Consider the following 22,209-nt stretch of genomic DNA (forward strand, 5'->3'; position numbering starts at 1 on the left):
AGTTCTTGTACTCATGCCAGCCCAGGTTGTGGGAACACCATCTATGCTCTGTGGATACCTGGGACTTGGACTGTATAAGTGGTACCTCCAGAAGAAAACCAGTGGATCCCCACCACTGAGAAGACCAGAAGAGGAAAAGCCAGCAGGATGATGCAGGGACACACATGGTGGTGGCTGTCTCTCTACTTAATCTGTCTCTTTCTCTCTTCCTTCCCCTGTCCCCCCCCCCTCATTTATTGTTAAATAAAATCCATACTATTTACTTTGGCATATGGTCACATTTGTACCTTAATTTGGGTGGAGGCATCTTTTAATAATTGGATCCTAACAACCTGGTACTTAAATGCTGCTGGGGTCAAACCATGAAAGTTTCTTCCTGTTTGTGTTTGATATCACTTCATGTTGGTAAATAAGTAGAATTTTTGACAAAGTACTGCAAGCAGAGTGTGTTGGTTTTGCATGGCCTGGTTCTTGGTATTGGGGGGCAGCCACAGAGGTGGCTTCTGTGAGAAGATACTAGAAGCTTCCACCACGTCTGGCAGAGCCAATCCCTGATGTCTCTGAGGGTGGACATGCCACTGGCTAAGGATGGGCCAATTAGCGATAGTGGTAACGCCTCTGTGATAACATATTTAAGAAGAAAGAAAAACAAAAAAATTGGGCAGTTTTAATTCCAGCCAGAGAAGAGCAGACTGAGAACACATGAGAAGAACAACTATGTAGACACCAAGGTCAGTGAAAATGGAAGAGGAGGAGGTGCTCCAGGAACTGGAGCCGGGATTCCTCTGCAGCCTGTGGTGAAGACCATGGTGAAGCAGACTGTCCTCCTGCAGTCCATGAAGGAGGTGCCCACGCTGGAGCAGCTGGATGCCTGGAGGATACTGTAATCCTGTGGGAGACCCATGGAGAGAGGGGCCCTGCACTTAGGCTGGAATAGCCTGTCCTTGAAGGACTGCACCCCGTGGAAGAGTGACCCATGCTACAGAAACTTTCTGAGGACTGTTGCTCATTAGATGAAACCACGTCAGAGAAGTTTTCAGAGAACTGTTTCCCATGGTAGGGACCACATGGTGAGGCAGAGGAACGACTTGTCTCCATGAGCAGCAAGAGAAACTACCGGTAATAAATTACCAAACCCCCCACTCTGTGTGTCCCTGCACTGTCAGTGGGAAGGAGGGACAGGCTGGGGGGGAAGGGATGTAAAGGTGTCTTTAAGGGTTTATTTTACTTCTCATCATCCTGATCTGACTTTTTTAGTAATAAATTCACTTTAAATCTCTCAGTTGAGCCTGTTTTGCCCTTGGAGTGTTTTCTCCCCATCCCTATCGCAACTCATGAAGCCTTTGTTAAATTTTCTCTCCTCTGTCCAGCTGTAGCAGAGGAGGGTGAGTGAATGGATTTTGTGGGTGTCTGGCATCTGGCAACTCTCAAATCACCACACAGAGTAATTTCATTTCACAAAAGAAATTGTACTATGTCAGTGCTTCTCAGCACTGGCTAGCAATGTAATTATCACTAATTTTTACAACCTTCAATATCACTAGCTAAATTTGTCAATTTTTTCTTTGAACTACATCCTCAGTTATTTGGCTCTACTCTGCAAGTTCATGAGGAATTGTCAGAACTCTTCTGGTGCACTCTTCAGAGTCCATTGATCATGCCATACAGTTTTTGAAGGACAGATCACATAGATCAATTTAGCATCACCACCACGTAGATGGTCATTCTTCTTGAGGACCTAAATTTATCTCATGGAACTGGATTTCATTTCAGGCACTTTTTCATATGCAAAAAATGCAGCCAAAGCTACCAAACAATGGAGGAACAGAAGAAAACCAGCTGTAGCTTCACCACAGCTGTCTTCACTTCATCAAGAAAAGAATTTGGTGTGTTATGAGGAAATGAGTGCTGGCTAAGTGGTATGTTTCTGTCCTATGTCTTTGAAGCTTTATCGGAAGTCCAGGAAAACAGGAAAAAATCAAGGGCTTTTTTGATGTTTTTGATTATATTTGCTCCTACCTTGTCCTCTTGTCTGCAGTTAGGAGCTTCTCTCAACCTGTCCACTTAACAAAGCTTTTATGACACATCCAGTGAAATATTTCTGACTTACCTCAGTGCTAACTGCTTCATCTGAGGGATTGATTAGGACTACAGTTTCTAAGACATCACTTCTGTGGTGAAGAATCTTCTGACCTGCAAGCACGGAGAGGAAAAAGAAGACATTAAATTCAACCAGCGTGGCTTAAACCAGTGCTTTCCCAGAGCTACTTATATGTTCCACTGTGGCACAGCCCTAAGGTTACCCAGGACAGTGCACACCGGCCACAGCAACTACTGTGTGCTGGCTCATGTCTTCAGGAATACCCATGGCATGTGGTCTTATGGGCCAGAAACACCACTCTCAAAAATTCATAGAATTATAGAATGGTTTAGGTTGGAAGGGACCTTAAAGATGATCTCATTCCAACTCCCCGACATCGACAGGGACACCTTCCACTAGACCAGTTGGCTCAGGGCCCCATCCAACCTGGCCTTGAACAATTCCAGGAATGGGGCATCCACAGCTTCTCTGGGCAACCTGTTCCAGTGCCTCACCACCCTCACAGTAATGAAAGTCTTCCTAATATCTAATCTAATCCTATTCTCTTTCAGTTTGAAACCACTCCCACCTCATCCTATCACTATTGATGCCATGATGATTTTTTGCCTTTTCTTTTAATATACCTTTTATGTATTTTCAGTATTCTTAGCATACATACTTGTAATTTGTGAGGTGAGGGTCTGTAGTGATGTAGAGTCCCCAGGCAGGTGCAAAGGAGAGCTGCTTTGTTTCAAAAACCCAACCTTTTAAAGCAATTAGCTGGTTATCAGCTACACAGTTTTAAATAATAACAAACATAATTCTACCAACCACCATACACCACAATGTGATGTGAACACACAATGGTTACGTAACTTGTTTTTCTACCTCTAATTCAGCTGAGTCACTTTCCCGTAGTCCTTTTCTGCTTAGCTGAAGTAGCAGGCTTGATCCATGATTTTACAAGGCCTCTCCTTTCTAAGGTTTTACCTATATGCAACAGCTATTCTTTAGCTTGATATCTCAGCCTCAGCTTAGTCCTGGTATTCTACTAGGCAAGAAGACCAAACATACTAAAGGCCTCAAAGTTGGAGGCTGGAAAGCCTTACACTATCTTGAGAAATCAAGACTCTCTCTGGAACATATTTTGTAAACTAGGTTCAAGCCCCATCTGGAGGAAATACTTTGGAATACGAAGATGTCACGTCATTCATTTAAACTTCGCATTTGGGAATCTTTGTCAGATATGCTAATTTGCAAGGTCTATAAAACTGTATAGGTGTGTCTTGGTTTAAAAAGACGGATGTCTGCTAAGGAAGGCAGAAGCCTCCCCTGAAATGGAAAATGTAAACTCCCTCCCTCCAAATTATTATCATTTTGAAATTAAAAGGCTCTCAGGCAAAGATATGGGAACAGGAATAACAGTTCTTTACTAGAAAAACTAAAAAATACAAATGTAATAGTACAAACATCAACAAAAAAAAAACACTGACAGAGTAAGAATCCGACCTGACATCCTTTGGGTCAGGATGTTCGTAGCAGTCCAATTGGATGGTGGCTGCAGTCCTCCTGCAGTGACAGGTGTGGTTCTGTTGGAGCAGTGATCCTGTAGAAGGGTGGAGTTTTCCTCTGAAGGTTCAGTTGTGGTGTAGATGGGCCTGGTCTTCCTCTGGGAATCCAGTGGAGAAGACAGCTACCCCTCTGGGAATCCAGTGGGAAAAAGGCTGCCCTGGTGTCCCAGAATCTCAGATTATATCCAGGATGGAATGCTTGGCTCTTTCCCCTGGACAGACCATCTCACAATGGGATGATGTAATTTTATCAGTCATGCAGTGACACTCAATGACTCATTAACAGAAGATATCTCCCCAGAGGGAGAATTGGTTTGTGGAAGAGCTAAAGAAAACTGCCCAATTAACAGAAGATAACTGCCACACCTCTAACAGATGGCAAAACAGATGGCAAATAGAATACACACATTATCTTGCAATCTAAGGCAATGTGGAATACCAGATGTGTGCATTTCAGTGTATTCCACTTTGACGAATTGTTGCACCATAAGGATCCTTATTAAATATCAAGGTAAAAACCCTTTTATCCCTTAACCATATCTGGCTCATAATTCTAGGATCAGAGAAAAAGGCAACACTACATGCCCTTGTAAAAAGTCCTTCTCCACTCCTCTAGTAGGCTCCCTTCAGGTACTGAAAGGCCACATGAAGGTTACCCCAGAACCTTCTCTTCTCCAGACTGAACAGTACCAAGTCTCTCAGCCTTTCATCAAAGGAGAGGTGCTTCATCCTTCTAATCATTTTTGTGGCCATCCACTGGACTTGCTCCAACAGGTCAATGTCCTTACTGTGCTGGGGACCCCACAGCTGGATGCAGTACTCCAGGTGGGGTGTCTCAAGAGCAGAGTAGAACGGCAAAATCACCTCCTTTAACCTGCTGATCACATTTCTTTTGATGCACCCCAGAACATAGTTGGCTTTCTGGGCTGCAAGCACACACTGATGGGTCGTGTCAAGCTTCTCATCCACCAACATCCCCAGAAGTCCTTGTCCTCAGAGCTGCTCTCAATCCATTCTCTGCCCAGACTGTATTTCTGCTTGAAATTGACCTGACCCAGGTGCAGGACCTTGCTCTTGGCCTTGTTGAATTTCATGAGGTTTGCAGATGCCCATGTCTCAAGCCTGTCAAGGTCCCTCTGGATGGCATCCCTTCCCTCTAGCATGTTCACTGCACCACAGAAATTGGTGCCATCAGCAAACTTGCTGAGGGTGCATTCATTTCCACTGTTCATGTTACTGACAAAGATGTTAAACAGCACCAGTTCCCATACCAACCCCTGAGGAATGCCACTTGTCACTGATTTGCACTTGGATATCAAACCATTGGCTACAACTCTTTGAGACTGACCATCCTATCAATTCCTTATCCACGACAAGTGTTCTATCTGTCAAATGCATGTCTCTCCAGTTTAGAGACAAGGATGTCGTGAGTGACATTGTCAAATGCTTTGCACAATTTCAGAGGCAAGTATAGACGTCTTGACCATGTAAATGGGTCTATTTAGAGCTTCATGTGTGACTGCCTCCCTCTTCTACTCCTTGGCATATTTAACTTATTATCTTACAGGGTGGGATGCTGTTAGTTGATTTTTGTAAGAGTAACTCAAGCTTACTGCTCAGGCTGATACTCAGATGCTCAGCTGGAATGAAGGAAAGTCTCCCTCAGAAAGAATTTTATCAAACAGAAATGAAATATAGTGTGGGAGTAGAAAGCAGCAACAGCCTTTTACAAGCTGCCAAGAGACCGAGACTTATTAAACTACAGATGAAGTGGGAGAATCTGAGACATGCACAGAAGGTCTGGGGTTGTTTTAAAGTAACTCTACCAAGTTTTTGCAGCTTATCTCTACACATTAGACAAAATATTTTTGTGACACGTCAAAGGAAGAAAGGAAGACATTTCCAGGTTGCACAGAAGTGATTGACTAGCTAGATTGTATCTACCTCTAGTTTCTGTAAGTATGTTAAAATCCTATCTAAAGACTTCTGGGAAAAAATATTTATCTGTTTGTAGGTATTTCCTCATCCTTGATTTTATTAAGTAAAGCTTCAAATTAAAACCAGATATGAGTAAGGAGACTTGGCTGCTGCTTGATTCAGAATCAGTCCAATACAAAGAAGAAGTAAATACCATGTTACAGTTCCTAAAGGGTGATTTCCATGTGCATCATCCTAGTTCCCACAGCCATGAAATCCTATTGCTCACCTACTCAGCCAAATATTGATGACATTTATGGTAGAATTATTGAGATCAGGATGGTGTCTGTAACATTTTCTAGAGAAGTGACTGAAAAATTTCCTTACTTAAACATTTGATCTTTTCAGGCTGATCATGGGGCCCACTTTTTATGGTGATTATGTTGCAGACAATTTTGTGCAATACCAAAATGTAAATGAATAGCAAGGGAAAGAAAGCAAGTCCTACTTCAAGTCTTGTTTAACCAAGGATCACTACTGACAGGCGTCTTACTGGCTATGCTGTTGCAACAGCAGCCCATGGGGATGTATGCTGTAGGCAACAAGCTACTCAACAGAGGGCTTCCCATCAGTCCTTCCTGCCATTCCAGATGGACACCAGTGCTAACTTGCTCCCCGTCAATGCCATTCCCACACAAATTAAATTCAGAATAACCTATATGCAGCAGCAAATGATGTGGTGTGATGTAATGATTCTGGCAGAAAGGGCAAAGGGACAATATTTTCTCTCTGAAGACTGAAAGGGAAATTAAAGCAACCTCCACGGTTTTCTAATGCAAGACTACCATTTACCCTAAAAACACAGCTGAGCTCTGGTGATAAATTTTCCACGTAAACACGCAGTTTACACATTTCAGAAATCCTATCTGCTTCTGAGATCTCAATCCTTATTTGCCAATGGGCCAGTCTAGGTGACTTGCCTAGGTCTCTACCAGACTGCCTTTCTTCTTCTAGGCTGCATCTCAGGATGTGAGAGGGAAAAATACATGTCCCTTTAAGGCAGATTAGATCATAATTGTCTATTGTGAAGCACTTTTTTGGTGGTGTTTGTTTTAGATCAGACCATTGTCTGAGGTAACCTGCCGAGGCAAATGAGAACTCAGATAAACAGCAGAGGGCTCCATACATTTTTGAGTTCAATTCTTGTGTTGCAACTTGATGCCATATTGAAGCCATAAAAAGAAATAACAGAATCACAGATGCCTACAAATTACTGGTTGCCTACAATCCCACTCAGGCCACAAAAGGATAGCATGCATGAGTTCAGTTCATTATTTATTACATTGTAAACTTTTGACTGTTCTCATATGTGTTGTCATTGATGTGTCAATACTGGGCTCTGACGGTGTGTCTGACCTGAATGAGATCAACAAAGTGAAAACAGTAGTCCTGTGGAAGTTCTGATCCTCCTCTGGATACGTCCAGCGGTGGTGGTGGTGTGTTCCAAGTCCCCAGACCTCCAGATTATATATGCGCAGATTCAGGCAGGCAGGCTCAGTACCTCCTCCAGGGCAGGGAATTTCACAATGGAAGGATGTAATACTGTCATAGGATATTTTTTGAGTCTTTGGTGGTCATTGCAGCTGCCTATTATATGCTGGTGCTGTTGAGCCATTGTGGCCCATCAGCAGAGTTGACTCCCTCAGGATGGATGTAACTGTTGGTGCTTCCCCAGAGCAAGTTATCATATATATCATATAGCTGAGTCATTTGCAAAGACAAAGAGACACTACCCTGACTTGCAGGGTTTGCCTCTTCTTATTTAACACTCAGCTTGTAGCCTTAGGGGTCCGGTGGGCACTGGGCAGCTACTACGAAATGACCCATCATTAACAGTTTATCACAAATGATGTAGAGGGGAGTAGAATACACAGTTTGGTTACACCCATATTGGCACTCTTCTCTTGTAACCATGACACATGCTTCCCATGCAGAAATCCCTGACACTTCCCAACTGCTCCATTCCCCATGCTGCAAGACCCAAGGAGGGATCCCTTCATCCATACCTGGAAAATGACGTGAGATGGTATAGAATAACACGAGTCTCAGCCATGCCCCTTCTGGCAAATGTAAAAATTAACCTTCTTCTGACCTGAACCAGGACAACCTTTCAGCAAATTTCTTGATTTGATGTGCGTTGAAGTGATTTGGCCATGTGACACAGATTTCCAATTCATTACACTTGTTAATAGGCTCACACCAGGGAGTAAGAATTTCTAGAAAGCAAATCCAGATAATTTATTTTCCACCAAGTCACTCTGTGCATTTTCTCTTGATTCCGCAGACATCAGCAAGGTGGGAAGAGAAAAGCAAATGGACAGCTTGTTCAAGGAAATGATATTTAGTACCATGTAGCTGTCACATTCACTGTGTCCTCTTGCAGGCCATGAAAAAAAGATACAAAGCAAGCAAGCAAGTGTTGGGATACTCAGGGTCCTGGAGGCACTTTCTGGGGTTGCTGGGGGTACCTTTTTATGGACAGACTTCCCCACTCTGACACAGGTTTGTCGCTTTGTCTGCAAATTAGTTCTCATGAGCAGTCTGTTCTTTCAGACCTTTCTGAAAGTGGATCCAAGGCTTTGGGGGTCTTGGGTGATCTCTATCCACTTACCATATCACCCTTAGGTCAACAGTTCCTGCCCACTCCTGTGCTGATGCTGTCTTTTGTTTATTGTGTCTCCAGGGAATGGAAGAAGGATGTTTGTGCTAGAAAAGTGCTGCCTTCCCCCTACATGGACCCTTCTCCAGTAACATCTTGTTCTTGCCTTTTAACCAACAGTCCTTGGTGGGCTCCAGAGCCATCTTACTCTTGGTGTTTGAGATTTACCCAGCAGCCCCTTCTCTTCTGGGCTTCTCCACACACCAACCAGAACTTGCTCCTAAGTGATCTTGGTGTCATTTAATAAACAGATCTTTGAAAAGGTTACTAATTTAGAAAGTAAACCCTGACACCTTTGTCTTCAGCAAAGATCTGAGGGAAAGGACAGTGCTGGTGTAAAGCAGTGTAGGGCTTAACATTGGATAACTTCACAAGTTCCTCTGCATCATCTCTGGCACCCTGGTATCTATTGAAAAGTATTTCTCGCTAAAAATGTAGCACAACATTAGTCTATATGACATCCTGTCCTCAAATGCATAACTGCAGATATTAATAATAAAAATGTCCCCGCTCCAACATTAAATAAAAGCTTATACCTATTAACTAAAAGCTTACATGGATCATGTCACCCAATTTTTTATCTGACAAAGGTTTGGAGAAGATTGTGCTTGCTTTGCAAAGGGAACCCCTGGGGACTCATTCCAGACCAGATTGATGGGGTTGCACTTCGTGTGTGTCAGGGCTTTGGTTGCCTGAGGGCACAATGAGTCATTGAGCTGGGGTGAGGATGATGGGTGAGGCTGGCTGTGATGAAGGAAAGAGGAAAGGAAAGGAAAGGAAAGGAAAGGAAAGGAAAGGAAAGGAAAGGAAAGGAAAGGAAAGGAAAGGAAAGGAAAGGAAAGGAAAGGAAAGGAAAGGAAAGGAAAGGAAAGGAAAGGAAAGGAAAGGAAAGGAAAGGAAAGGAAAGGAAAGGAAAGGAAAGGAAAGGAAAGGAAAGGAAAGGAAAGGAAAGGAGGAGGGAGGAAGGGAGGGAGGGGAAATGTAGAAATACAGCTAGAAAGCCAAGGTGGGAGCACTCTTCAACTCATAACAGAGGTAGATATATTAGCATTAGGATGCTGCAAGTCTTGGCAACAGAAAGCAGAGACCTGAAGAAGGAATGCAGAATTTAACTGTGTGCTTGGTACAATGTGCTTGCAGAAATTGTGAAAGACCATCCATACCTGGGCTACTTTGTACGAGGCTTTGAATTAAGCAATGTTATCTAGTTACATAAATGTTATAATTGTGCTATTTTTAGCTACGGCTGAAAAGGTATATAAACTCAGCTTTGTGTATCAATAAACAGCTTCATGTGTGCAAACCATGGAGACCCTGTGTCTTTATCGATAGCCGTGTCTTGGTTTGAAAAGAAAGGTGTCAGCTAAGGAAGGCAGGAGCCTTCCTTGAAATGGAAATGCAAACTCCCTCCCTCCAAATTATTATAATTTTGAAATAAAGAGGCTCTCAGGGAAAGATATGGGAATAGGGAAAACAGTTCTTTACTAGGAAAATTAAAAATACAAATGCAATTGTACAAACAGCAACAACAAAAAAACCCACTGACAGAGTCAGAATACGACCTGACGCCTTGTGGGTCAGGGTATGGTAGCGGTCCAATTGAATGGTGGCTGCAGTCCTCCTGGAGTGACAGGTGTGGTTCTGTTGAAACAGTGGTCCTGTAGAAGGATGTTGTCTTCCTCTTGGAATCCAGTGGGCAAAGGCTGCTGGGGTGTTCCAATTCTCAGATTATATCCAGGTAGGAATGCTTGGCTCCTCCCCCTGGGTAGAGCATCTCACAATGGGATAATGTAATTTTTATTAGTCATGCAGTGACACTCACTGGCCCATTAACAGAAGATATCTCCCCGGAGGGAGTATTGGCTGTGCAAGAGCTAAAGAAAGCTGCCCAATTAACAGAAGATAACCACCCCACCTCTAGGAAATGGCAAATAGAATGCACGCACCCATTTCCAACCTAAGACATGATTCACTCCTTATTCTATTACCATATGCATCATACCTAAATCAATAAACTCTACACAATGAAACTTTATACACAGTTCTCACTTAAAACTAGGTTTTCCTTTGGTACACAACGGGCTTCTCCACCTTTCTGAATTACCCACCAAGTGTAACCAGGTCCTTGAGCAAAAACAATCCCATGGATGGGTTTGTCTTTGTCTGAGGTGGAACTAATCCAAACAATCTTTCCTAAAATACCTTTCATGTGTACCACAGGGATTTTATCTCCATTCACTATGTGCAAGGGTTCAGACTGGGAAGGACCAGCTCGATTGATAGACCCTCGGGTGTTGACCATCGAGGTGGCTTTTGCTAAGTTAATTTCCCAATTTCTAAAAGTTCCCCCACCAAGTGCCTTCAGGGTAGTCTTAAGTAGCCCGGCAGCTGGTGCATGATAAGGGATATGATAAATCCATTCAATACCATGTTCCCTGGCCTAGGTGTTAATAAGATCGTTTTTGAAATGGCTCCCGTTGTCCAACTCAATTCTCACAGGGATGCCATGTCTCCACTGGACTTGCTTTTTCAGGCACAAGATGGTGTTCCGGGCAGCAGCGTGGGACACAGGGTAGGTCTCTAATGATCCAGTGGTGGCTTCCACCATGGTCAGCACATAGCACTTGCCTTGGTGTGTCTGGGGCAGTGCGATGTAGTCAATCTGCCAGGCTTCCCCATATTTCTATTTGGACCATCGCCCATCATACCACTGGGGCTTAATTCACGTGGCCTGCTTGATCTCAGCACATCTCAGTCATGGATAACCTGTAAAATACTGTCCATGGTTGAATCCACCCCTTGGTCTCATGCCCACTTATAGGTAGCATCTCTGCCCTGATGACCTGTGGCATCATGAGCCCATTGAGCTAGGAACAACTCGTCCTTATGTTGCCAATCTAAGTCTATCATTGACACCTCTGTCTTTGCTGTCTGATCTAGCTGCTCATTGTTTTGGTGGTCCTCATTAGCTCTACTCTTGGGGACATGGGCATCTACATGACAGACTTTCACAGGTAGCTTCTCTACCCTAGTGGCAATATCTTTCCACTCATCAGCAGGTCAGATTGGCTTTCCTCTATGCTCTCGGGGCCTTTCCGGGTCACTGCAACCCTGAGATTGTTAAAAGTCTCTTTTCCCAGCCCAGGCGCTTGAAGAATGAATCGGAGATCTTCAGTTCTTGGTCTCAAGGTTGTTTATTGCATCTTATCTATAAAAAATTTTCTCCTGCCCTGCCGAGGTCCATCCAGCAGGACAGTTCCAGGCACACTGCCTGCCCCCGGGGTGGTGTTATGTCTTTATACTAAAAACTACGTATACAATGTTGACAATTACTTTCCAATACCTATCACCTATGTTAGACAGTGAGCTTCTACTCTAGACAAATCTGTAAGGGTCAACATCACAGCAGAAGACGGAGGCCAAGAAGAAGAAGGAGAAAGGCTGGACACACCCAGTTTCCTCCATCTTGCCTCCTGAACCCCCATACCAAAACCCCTAAAATCTTCTTTTCTACCCTGTTCTGGTTTAGGGCAAATTTTTTAAAGAATCTGCAAAGGAGGGCCCCTCCAGAAAGCAAAACCCACACGGCCCCTCCCCCCAACCAGTTAGGGAAAAAAATTCCTCGGAGAGAGGTGGAAAGAACCTGTTTATTTGACAGACACAGCACCCCCCCCAGCACACAAAATGAACAATACCAGATGACACCGCTTTGAGAAAGATGACAAAATCAGAAAGTCTCTTTCGGGGGTGGTTGCTCTGTTCTCAGTCCCTCCGGCGCTGGGGCAACTGCTGCAGCCAAACCTTCGGTGTTCCCGGGTCCCAGTCCGGAGCAGGTTCGAGATGGTCACAGAAACAGGAGAGGAGAAACAGTCCAGGACAGAATGTGGACTGTTTGGCTAAACTAACTAATAAGCAGAGACAAAGCAGAGCAGAAGCAGAAGCAAGAGCAGAAAAGCAAGCCAGCCAAGCAGCAAGCTAAGCAAGAAGAGTAAAAAAACAGCCCGATGTACGCTCTCTCTGTGTCCCTGATAAGAGAAACCCAAACAAAACTTCCACTCTTCAGAGCCGGTCTTAAAGGCACAGAACAGAGGAATGGGGATACAAACATCATAATGTCACCCCAGGACATACCCCGTGATAACTTCACTAATATTCTACTTAAACTGTTTTGGCTTGCTGATCTTCATACAAGGTTGGTAATTTGCTCCACGGGTCATAATCAAAACCACAGGTGTTTTGGGCTCCGTGTCAGGGCTTTTGAGCCCCCTGGCAGGGGTCCTGGCCGTCCTGGACAGCCAGAGGGATGTTCTGGCTTCCCACACTACCCTGCCAGTTGGCCTTTTTCCACCTTTCCAGCCAGCCACACAGACTATTGGCTACCATTCACGAATCAGTATAAAGGTATAGCTTTGGCCACTTCTCTCTTTCAGCAATGTCCAGGGCCAGTTGAAAGGCCTTGAGTTCAGCAAGTTGACTTGATCCACCTCCTCCTTCGGTAGCTTGCGCAACCTGTTGTGTGGGGCTCCATACGGCTGCTTTTCCCTTTCAGTTAATCCCTTTGATGTGACAGGAACCATCAGTGAAGAGTGTAGCATGTTTCCTCTGCTGGTAGTCGGTTATATGGTGGAGCTTCTTCAGCCCTTGTCACTTGTTCATGCTCCTCTTCATCACTTAGATCAAATTTTCCACCTTCCAGCCAGTTTGTAGTTATGTCCAAAATCCCTGGGGGATTCGGGTTTCCAATACAGGTGCGCTGTGTGATGAGGGCAATCCATTTGCTCCATGTGGCGTCGGTGGCATGGTGAGTAGAGGGAACCTTTCCTTTAAAAATCCACCCCCAGCACCAGTAGTCGGGGTGCCAGAAGGAGTTGTGCTTCCATGCCAATGACCTCCAAGGCATCTTGAACTCCTTTATAGGCGGCCAAGATTTGTGCTGTAGCAACAGGCCCCTGGCTGGGTAATAATTAGCATAGACTCCATGATTCACAGAAGGCTGATCAATCTATCTCTTTATTAAGAAACCCATTGCTCTTTTATACTGTTACTATACAGCTGGACTTGACAGGTCCTTCAACCAAAACCCATCACCACTGGCTAATTAAAAAACAATCCTTTGGTAAACAAATCTCTGTGACACAGTCTACATTTTCACAACACCAGGTACAATTATTAAGATAAGAATTGTTTCTCATTCTTTTCTCTGACCTTTCCACATCCTTTCCCAGGATGATGCCTGGGAAAGCTGTGTTTCTCTCAGTGGCCAGAGAGCTGCTGCCACAGATTGCCTTCTCTGTGGGAGTGTAGTCGGCTTTGGACCCTCTGTAACTTCAGCTCCAGAATCCCAGTGGTCAGCCTTGAGTCTCCCCAAGCACCTTCTGCCAAAGGCTCCAGGACAAGCCATTGTTCTTGGCTGCAGAATCGAGCACATTCTTCACTTCTGGTCCCATCCTGACTGGGCCAAGTGCTACGGCATGAGTGATTTCCTGCTTGATCTGGGCAAAAGCTTGTTGCTGCACAGGGCCTCAGTGGAAATCATTCTTTTTGCAGGTGACCAGGTAGAGAGGGCTCACAATCTGGCTGTACTCAAGAATGTGCATTCTCCAAAAACCTATGGCGCCTAGGAAAGATTGTGTTTCCTTCTTGCTGGTCAGTGGAGACATTGCTGTGATCTTGTTGATGACCTCAGTGAGAATCTTGCCACTGTACTCTCAGGAATTGGATCTCTTGGGTACGTCCCATGACTTTGCTCTTCTTGATGGCAAACCTGGCTTCTAGCAGAATCAGGATGATCGTCTCTCCGTTTTCAAATACTTCCATTGTCATGTTCCCCCACACAATGATGTCATTGATATACTGCAGGTGTTCTGGAGCTTCACCCTTTTCCAGTGCAGTCTGGATCAGTCCATGGCAGATGGTGGGGCTGTGCTTCCACCCCTGGGGCAGTCGGTTCCAGGTGTACTGCACGCCCCTCCAGGTGAAAGCAAACTGAGGCTTGCATTCTGTTGCCAGAGGAATGGAGAAAAATGTGTTAGCAATGTAAACAGTGGCGTACCACTTTGCTGCCTTGGACTCCAGCTTGTAGTGGAATTCCAGCATATCCAGCAGCGTTCAGCGGTGGAGTCACTTCATTCAAGCCACAATAATCCACAGTCAATCTCCATTCTCTGTCAGACTTGCACACAGGCCAAATGGGACTGTTGAAGGGTGAATGGGTTTTGCTGACCATCCCTTGGCTCTCCAGCTCACAGATCATCTTGTGGATGGGGATTCCAACATCTCAATTTGTCTGATACTGCCAGCGGTGCACTGTCAAGGTGGCAATTGGTACTTGCTGCTGTTCCACCCTAAGGAGTCCTACTGCAGATGGGTTTTTTGATAGTCCAGACAAGGCGTTCAACTGCTTCATGTTCTCTGCCTCCACCATAGCTGTTCCAAAAGTCCACCTGAGTCCCTTTGGTTCTTTGTAATAGCCATTCTGGAGGAAGTCTATGCCCAAAATGCATGGGGCCTCTGCGCTGGTAACAATATGTTGGGAATTTAGCTGCTAGAAAATAGAAAAGTACAAAACCATTGCTAATTCCAAGTCTGGCACCTGCAAGATAACAGTGTCCTTGGGCCTAGCTGTGGTAGGATAACAAACAGTGAAAGAGGCATGAGAAAAGAGACATGTAACCCCTAAGGAATGAGGAAGAGTTGATGGTATAGTTTAACCAATAGATTGCTTAGCTTACAGAATATTCATAAGCTTATTATTCGCTGTATAAGTGTCTGATGCTCTCTTCAATAAACGGAACTTGCTTATCACTCATATTGAGTGTCTGAGTCTCCCCTCACCGACAAATGGCTCGACCCCGGCAAAGACCACATTTTTTTCTTCTCTGTAACAAATGGCGCCTGGAACAGCGACCTTATGGACCCCTGTGAGCCACGGTCGGTGCAGTATTTGGGTGTCAGTCCCGACGCAGCCCGGGAGGCACAAAAAGCGGCCCTGCCTTAGGCGACCCTATATAGGAGACCTGGAGAAAGGCGAAAGAGTGGGCGAAAGAGTGAGCTTCGGTGCCCTGGCGACCTCAAGAGGAGAGCCCAGCTGACTGAATGCCGTTGAAATCCTGGAAAGGCTTGGAAAGGCTGCAGCGCGATAAGTGAATAACAAGTTAAAAGGTAATACAGGGACAAACGGCATATAATCCTTTTAAATGCTTTTTAGAAAAGCGGGGACTATAGACTGTTGACTTGGGAAGAGAATTCCCGAGATTGCTGCATATAGACTTGCAAAAACGTGCGTTGTGGTGCTGCTACTGCAAGTATACGCATAATAAATCAGCGACCCTGCTGCGATGGTGGCAGCAGCGGCGGCTCGGGATGCCTGCAAAGCTATCCTACTCCAAACTCGGCATGGGCGCAGCGGCGGGGGGCCGAGGGGGAAGCCGAGCCAGCCGCCGCGGGAGCCGCCGCAGGAGCAGCTGCGGGGGGAGCGACGGCGGCTGCGGGGCGAACCGAGCGGCCGCGGGGAAAGCGACCCGCGCAGCCACGGGTGCAGCGGTGTCTGCAGTGCACGCAGCAAAGAGCCCAACACGGGGGGGTGCCCCCTCCGACACAGCCGCCGCGGGACCGGAGCGCTTTTCAAACGGGAGCGCTTCTCCCTCCGTCCCGCATCCGGCAAAAGCTTCAGTCTTAGAAAATAAACAAACGACACCAAAGACTATTGCACCAGCGTTTATCACCTAAGTTAGAAGAACCCTTTTGTTTTTCTTAGAAGCGACTGTGAAAGAGAAATCAGCGCAGTGCATGCGGGAGACAAATTTCGGCCAATTTCGCTCACAAGTATTCGTTATGCTGTCTTGGGGCCACCGGTATTACCATAGACTCTAAACATCAGAAGCATGGACTTTAATCGGTGGAACATCAAACTCTAAAGTGTGGGACCTCAGCACCTCAGGACTGAGGTGCCGAGTCACCGAGACCACCCTTGGGGGGCTCAGGAGTCCTGGAATGTTGCCAGAAGTGTCTGGTGGCTGGACTTTGATCCTACACGGGAGACGACACCTGTATGAGGATAGGAGGGTTTCACCGGGGTGAATGGTGAGGGGATTAGTTAGTTAGAGAGTGAAACACAGGGTTTAGGATTTCTGTACAGGGGGTTTTAGAGAAGTAAGATGGAGGAATTGGGGCGTGTCCTGTCCTTCTTCTTCTTCTTCTTCTCCTCCATCTTCTGTGGTGATGGTGGCACTTTGGGATTGGTCATTACTAAAAGTGCACTGGGCAATAAGGGTGAAAGGTATTGGGGAAAAATGATAAATATTGTATACGCAACTTTGGGTATAAAGATAGGCGACCGCCCGGAGGGGAGGGGAGTGTGCTCATGCCTGGCTGCTGAGCAGACCTCTGTCGGGCTGAAAGAAAATCTTTTAAATAAACAATTAATAAACACAGAGACCGAGGAAAGAACTGAAGCCTCTTCTGTTCCTTTGAAACGCGGGCTGCCCCAAGGCCACCCCGGGCCTTTCCAGGCCATCCAAACAGCCAAAAACCGGACACTAAAGTTCTATTTTGAAAAATTAAAAAAAAAAAATGTTAAAGATGTGTTAAAAAGATTGTATAAGTAAGATGTAATGAGTATGTTTTTGTGTTTTTTAAGCCTTGTTTGAATGTGGTGGAGGTAAAAGCAAACACTGAATTTAAAAGAATTTTTTACAGATATACCTTAAACAAACTTTTTATGTTTAAGTGCATTCAAGTATAAAAATGCTGCAGCAAACACGTGAAGAAAGTTGTGTTAGTTTAGTATTTTAGAATCAGGCCTGTAAGTAAGTTATACTAAATGCTATATTCCATTTTTATAGTAAGTTTTATTTGTTACTAAGTAGTTTAAGTTAAATTGTGTATTAAGTGCCATTAAATGTTAAATACTGTTGAGGTTAAGTTTTGTTAAGTTTTCTGTTAAGATTAAATTATATTAGGTTTAAGTTAAGTTAGATTCTGTTGAGTTTGAATTACATTGGGTTTAAGTTGTATAAAATTTAAAGTCAGTTAAGTTCTATTAAGGTTAAGTTCTGTTTAATTTAAATACTTTAAGTGTTTTAAGTGCTATTTAGTTTAAGTAATGTTAGATTTTTGCTTTTATGATAGGCATTTATTTTATGACCTGTGTGCAAAGTAACACACCTGAGTTTTGTTTAAGCTTTATAGTACATAGAATTCTTTTTTATATTTGTCGTATAGCATATCTTATAATTAGTGATAGCCTTTTTGGTTTGTTTTCCTAGCTTAGATCCCTTATAAGAGAGAAATGAAATAAACAGGGCCAGGAGACTTCTTCTCCTTTTTAATGCCTTTATTAAAAGTGATCAGCTCAGGATTGGGCGTCCCGGCAGGGCTGCAGTCCCCGTCCTGTCTCCCAGGGCGACTCAGAGGAGGAGGATATGCGCAGCTCTGTCCACTAGGGGCAGAGCCGGGGGATCCAGTTCTCGTGGGAGCCTCTAGGGCGTGATGTCCCCGTCAGATGTTGATCCTGTGAGCTTTCCAGATGGCTAGTCCCGACGTTGGGACGACTCTCTGCTCAGGGCGAGAGGGGCTCCCAAGGTGTTCAGCATCTCTGCAGGCTCAGCACTCGGCTCCTCACGTCCAGACATCACTTTAGTCTCTCAACTCTTATTTGGCTCGTTGTTTTTGGGGTTTCCTCTGTGCCTCTGGAGTCGGGGTCCCACAAAGCATTCTGGACTTTGGAGTCACTTTGCATAACCCCCCCCACCCTCTCAGGTGTCTTCCCTATGTTGGAAGAGATCACAGCCTCGGGGAAGGGCCATCTACTCCACCCAGCCAGGCTTTTTACTAATACAAAAGAGGAGATAAGCCTCAACGACCCGGTATTACAATAACAAAGCACTAAGAATCCCGGCAGAGACAGATCTGGCTTAGTCCCTGTAACTCTTTCTCACAAAAAAAATATTAACTGAATTTTTGTTCATAACAGTCCCCCCTCTTTTTCTTTGATCGAGCTTAAATTCTTAAGCTAGCATCAACTCACAATTTTTTTTTTTTAATCTACTGTAAATCTCTTCTGCACTTTGGTAATCATGCTTACTTAACCTTGTTACTTTTCTTGGTTTTTTCAGGTTGGTTTGTACAGCCAATACTGTTTTACTAAAACAGATAAATAAGCATAGTAAAAAGAGCAATCCTCCAAGTCTCCACACAGTGAGAAAAACCACCTTTTCCCATACATATTTTCTGAAAATCTCTAAGTTCTCCCACCCACTGGGATCAAGTGTAGGAGTTTGATCTTGATTATTTACACATGCCAATCTTTCTATTTCGTTTGAAATGTCCCTAATAATTGAATTCTTTATTTTTAATACTGCCTGGAGCCGGATGACTTTGTTCAACGCTGATTTTGGGATCTGAACTTGGCTTTTACAATTTTGGATTTTCTCAATTTCTATTTCACTTTCCCGGTTTTGTTTAATTTCTCCTAAATCATTATATATAGGAACTCCCAAACTTGATCCAGTTTCTTTGGGTAATAAGAAAATTGGTGTTGTCACCTCAGCAATGCAGTTGCCAGATGAGATCAAACTTAGGGGTTTAGAGTTCCCCTGAAATGTGTTCCAAAAGGGGTTTATCTCTTTTCCAGTACACTCATATAAATACTTGTAACAAACAGTTTTTCTTACCATTTTCACCATTTCTTTGCTTTTTACTAGATCTGCTGAGCTTGTTTCAGCAGCATCACATTCAAAGCACAACCAGGCTTCCCCTATAGGGCACTCTCCCAGGAGTGGCTGCCTAAAAGTGGCAGTATTCTGGGCTATCCAATACACTCTCTTATTTTTCTCATAAAAGACCAATTGGGAGAGGTTAACACAATCAGGGTTAGAACTGATGTGGACTCTCAACAAGGAGCTCACTTCCTCCTCATACAGGGGTTGGTAGCACTCTCTGCATGGCTCAGCTGGGCTCCCCTGACCACCACCAGCAATCATAGCCATCAGTACCACCCTTCCCAAGAGTCCGGTATGGGTCATCTTGCACAGCCTGCCCACCCGGCCTTGCCTCTTGGGGAATTTTTTTTACGGAGGAGAAGCTTCCAAGCTCTTTAGAGTCCCTTCTACCCGCTTCTCTGGTTAAGCCTCTCTTGGTCTGTTCCCTACAAATTTTAGTTTCCCCCCCAGGGGAGTGTTCTGTAGAGGGTTAACCTGGAGTCCTTAGAAGTATATTGGGGAACTTAAACTAGAATTACTTATTTATAGCCTTAAACTTTTTACCAACATAATTTACACAAAAGAGTTTTGAAACATTTTAAGCAATATTAGAATTCTGACACCAATTTTTTCTCTATACAGTTCAGTCTTTTTGACTCTTCCTTCTGAGAGTCAACTTTAAATCTCAGTATACCCGGGTGAATTAACTTGTGATGTGGATGAATCCTTATCCCGTGCCCGGAGGTGAGTGGTGTGGACTCTGGCTCAATGCCAGAGGGAAAAACTGAGAGTCTGGCCCAATGCCAGAATGAGACAGGGGTGGAATCCAGTCCAATGCCAGAAGAAGAATGGGGTGCAGTCCGGTCCAATACCAGAATGCCAGAGGGAAAAACTTCGTGTTGAATCCTGGTCCAATACCAGGGGTGAGAGTGATGTGAGTCCAACCGTCTTAGTAATGAAGAATACCTGAAACGGGCTTTCAAACACAGGTATTAATGGTCTGCTATTTAATGATTTTATCAAGACTCAGCTTCTCTGTTTAATGTTATCAGTAATTTCTCTTTTTCCATAGTTTGTATGTTTCTCTCATCAACTTCTACATACTCTGTATTTTGGAAGGAGTTGTATTTCTCAGCTAACTTAACTCCAAAAGTATTTTATTCTCCTATTTTTTCTGTGTATTTAATTCACTGGTTTTCTGTTCTATTTTCAAGATCTTATTTATTTATCTCTTGCTTCTGTTTCTTACTTTTACTTACAGCTTAAATACTTCTTTCAACCCCTTACACTTTATCTCTTTTTTTTTTTTTTTTCCTTACACCATTCTTTTACACAATACACTTCCTTCTAAGGAGATGTGGTAAAACTTGTAATGCACAATCTACATTACCTCTATTCTAATTCGTTTATATTCACTCTCTCATTTCTCATTCACTTTCACACATTCCTCCACACCTTTAAGACACAAACTTATTGCTAGAAAATCACAGGTCCCTGTAGCCCCCCCCTTACCTTGGGGTTGGCCCACAGGTCTCAGTATCTCTGGGCCTCTTGGAAGGGCCCTGACTCAGGTTGCCTCTGGTGCACATTCACCTGTGAGGCTGCCTGCGTGTCACTCACGCTCTTACAGCTACGGCTCCCTCACACATCTGGAGAGCACTAGTCTGGTTTGCAGGACACACACACACACACTTTGGTCACAGCCCCCACCCGCCCGGGGGACACAAGCCTGGTTTGCAGGTCACACACACACTTCCACTGTCTCCTTCCCACCTGCCCAGGAAGTTGAGGCTGACTTTTCTTGTGACTCACTCTCACACACACAACAAGACAACAATAAGGTACCTTTTACTTTCACACCACTTATTACAAGTTAAGTATTACTGGCCAGTTTTGGTGCTATTGGATGTCCTTTCTGCCTAGCTGTTTTTGTCTAACTTCAGATGTTACTTTGTTGAGACAGGACTTATCTGCTCCTGTATCAACCAAGAATTCAAATTCCTCATTTAGGGGTCCCACCTCAAAGTTTAGCAAAGGCTCTTCTAGATGTTGCATCGGGTCCCCTAAAGTATAAAGCCCCTGACCCTCTAGTTGTCACTTCTAAGGATCTTCCCTAAATTATCTTGTTCCCTGGCTATTGCCACATCGAGACTGAGCTTTCTACAAAACCTCCTGGTGTGTCCTGGCTCTCCACAGTAATAGCAATGTCGTTCTCTCAAAGGGACTTGAGGTGTCTCTATCCCTTTTGCACCTGACAGTACAAGAGGCCTATCCTTGCCTCCTCCTGGTGGTGGACCTGCCCACCCTGCACTTTCTCTGGCTACAGCAACCATGATCTTAGCCTTGGCCTTTGCTTTTTCTTCCTCCCTCCTTAAATACACCTTCAATGCCTCTCTTAATAACTCATTTATGTCCCTCTCTTGCCAATCTTCCATCTTTTCCAGTTCTCTCCTTATATCAGGCCAAGATTTGGTAACAAATTGGACTTTTAGTAGCATTTGACCTTCTGGGGTGTCTGGGTCTATTCTAGAGTACAACTGGAAGTTCCGCCTTAGGCGATTAAGCCAGGCAGCAGGAGCTTCCTCTTTCTCCTGCATGCCCTTAAATGCCAATTGGGTGTTAGTTCCTTTGGGAACTGACTGATCCCCCGTATTATCAAAGACCTATATTCCATCATGGCCTTCCTCCCCTCCTCCTGGTTAGGGTTCCAGCTGGGATCCGTTAGTGGCAATTTCTGTTTGCCTGATGGCACCTGGGGGCCTGGACGGTTATCTTTCTCCCAAATTCTTATGCCAGCTGCCCGAATCATCTGGACCTCTTCTGGGGAAAATAATATGCTCAGGATGGAATTCATCTCCCCCCAAGTGTAGATATTTGGACCTAGACATTGATCTACTTGGTTAGCTATGCCCACTGGGTCCTCAACTAAATGCCCCAACTCTTTCTTGAATCCTCTCACCTCAGAAGCAGTTAGGGGAGCATTCACAAAGCCAACACCTCCTGCTATTCCTCCCATAGGAACCGCTCTGAGGGGAAAGAGTCTCTCTGCCTTGGAGGTCTTGGATCTGGTGCTACAGTACGGCCCATCTTCAGATGCCAAACTACTTTGAGGGATATCTGGGTTACCCTGAACTTTCTGCCCATCCGCAGGTATATTTGCTGATAGCTGTTTATCGGGCGAGGAGACATTTGTGCCCCAACTAGGAGGAGGTAAAGGGACAG

The 22,209-nt window shown here is 44.6% G+C and overlaps 1 protein-coding gene across 2 annotated transcripts in view; it reads right to left on the reverse strand.

Moving 5' to 3' along the window:
• LOC141726935 (microtubule-associated protein 1B-like) overlaps positions 1 to 22,209 on the reverse strand; it is a 150,218-nt gene that overhangs the window by 40,529 nt on the left and 87,480 nt on the right. For both annotated transcript variants that reach the window (XM_074532046.1, XM_074532045.1), the window contains exon 3: positions 2,111 to 2,193. In XM_074532046.1, the coding sequence (XP_074388147.1) occupies positions 2,111 to 2,193 (83 nt within the window). The remainder of the gene's footprint in view (positions 1 to 2,110; positions 2,194 to 22,209) is intronic.

The sequence above is a fragment of the Zonotrichia albicollis genome, chromosome W (assembly GCF_047830755.1).
Source record: "Zonotrichia albicollis isolate bZonAlb1 chromosome W, bZonAlb1.hap1, whole genome shotgun sequence".
NCBI lineage: Eukaryota > Metazoa > Chordata > Aves > Passeriformes > Passerellidae > Zonotrichia > Zonotrichia albicollis.